Source organism: Pterocles gutturalis, unplaced genomic scaffold (assembly GCF_000699245.1).
Source record: "Pterocles gutturalis isolate BGI_N339 unplaced genomic scaffold, ASM69924v1 scaffold35212, whole genome shotgun sequence".
Classification (NCBI taxonomy): Eukaryota; Metazoa; Chordata; class Aves; order Pterocliformes; family Pteroclidae; genus Pterocles; species Pterocles gutturalis.
Window position 1 is genome coordinate 1 of NW_010116620.1, and position 1,284 is coordinate 1,284.

Genomic DNA, 1,284 nt, shown 5'->3' on the forward strand with positions numbered 1-1,284 from the left:
CTTCCCACCATTGCTTCAAGCTTGGATCTCGAGCAAAGCAGGAGAAAAGCAGAAGGAGCTGAGTCCTCCTCCTCTTCTCTTGGGAGTCCCGTGGGCTCCGTGGCTCTTCTGCTCATCCTCTTCCCATCCTGCCCACCCTCAAGGACTCCCTAAGACACCCAACCTTCAAAGAGGGAATCTTTTCGCTTGTTTTCCCCCAGCTGGGAAAACACCAGGGTGTTGGCAGGCTGGAGTAGAAGAGGCATGAAAACATTTCCCAGGGACTTGTGGAAATGGGGCTGAGTGGAGCAGAGGCCAGGGCTGACGATACTGTGATTAGATGCAGGTGATGAAGGCTGGATGTGATGATTGGGGGTGGGGGGAACTGGGAAGAGCCCTGGGCAGGTGTGGGATGTGGAGAAGGGAGGAAAGGGAACCAGATGTGACAGGGGAGGTGTTTCACCAAACTCACCTTTCAAACCTGGGAGTGGAAACTGCTCCTTGTCTCACGCATCCACCCACACTCCCACCGCAGGCTGCAGGATGGATTTCAAAGGTCACAAGTCAAATCAAGAGCACTCAAATTCTTTTGAGCTTTTTTTTTTTCTTTAACCCCTTGTGCTTGTAGGGAAGGGGCAGCTTTATGCTTTCTCTCTGATTCATGCATTTTCATACACGGAGATGACAAATAAAAGAGTGCTCAGCACTCAGAGACTTCTGCTCCAGGGAAACCTGCTCCATTACTCCCATTCCCAATGCTAACACCTTTTCCTCTTTACCTGTCCAGCTGATCGCCAGCAAATATCCCAAGACTATGAGGAGTGAGTGGGAGCTCATAAATATGTACCACGTCAAATTACAGCAAATCGCCCAGAGCCAGGCTATACTTGACGACTACAAGAACCTGACGGGTTTGAGCCGTGGCCATATGAGTCCCAGCTGCCACCACCCCAATGCCAGCAGGCCAGCTACCTTCACCCTCACCAACATAGTGCCCCAAAACGCGCAACTCAACATGGGCGCCTGGCAAAATTATGAGGAGAAAACAATGGTGAACGAGAGCCAGGGATGTACAACCACCTATGTCGTTGTGGGAGCTGTACCTGGGAACAACTACATTGCCAAGGGGAGAGTTAATATACCGAGCCACATCTGGTTGAGTGCCTGCTGCGAGGTCGGACCCAACCAGAGGAAGACTTGGGCAGTCATTGCTCAGAATAACCAGAATGTGGTCCAGACCCTCTCTCTGGGGGATCTGGAGGGTATGTTGACCCAGCTCTATGGGAGGGGCCAGGTTTCTCTGTT

The 1,284-nt window shown here is 51.8% G+C and overlaps 1 protein-coding gene across 1 annotated transcript; it reads left to right on the plus strand.

Moving 5' to 3' along the window:
* Nucleotides 1-766: 766 nt before the first annotated feature.
* On the plus strand, nt 767-1,273 carry LOC104458083 (endonuclease domain-containing 1 protein-like; the record flags this gene model as incomplete). The annotated part of the gene is made up of 1 exon (XM_010075567.1): nt 767-1,273. A coding segment is annotated over one exon (507 nt), but the record flags the coding sequence as incomplete, so codon positions are not given.
* Nucleotides 1,274-1,284: the final 11 nt, after the last annotated feature.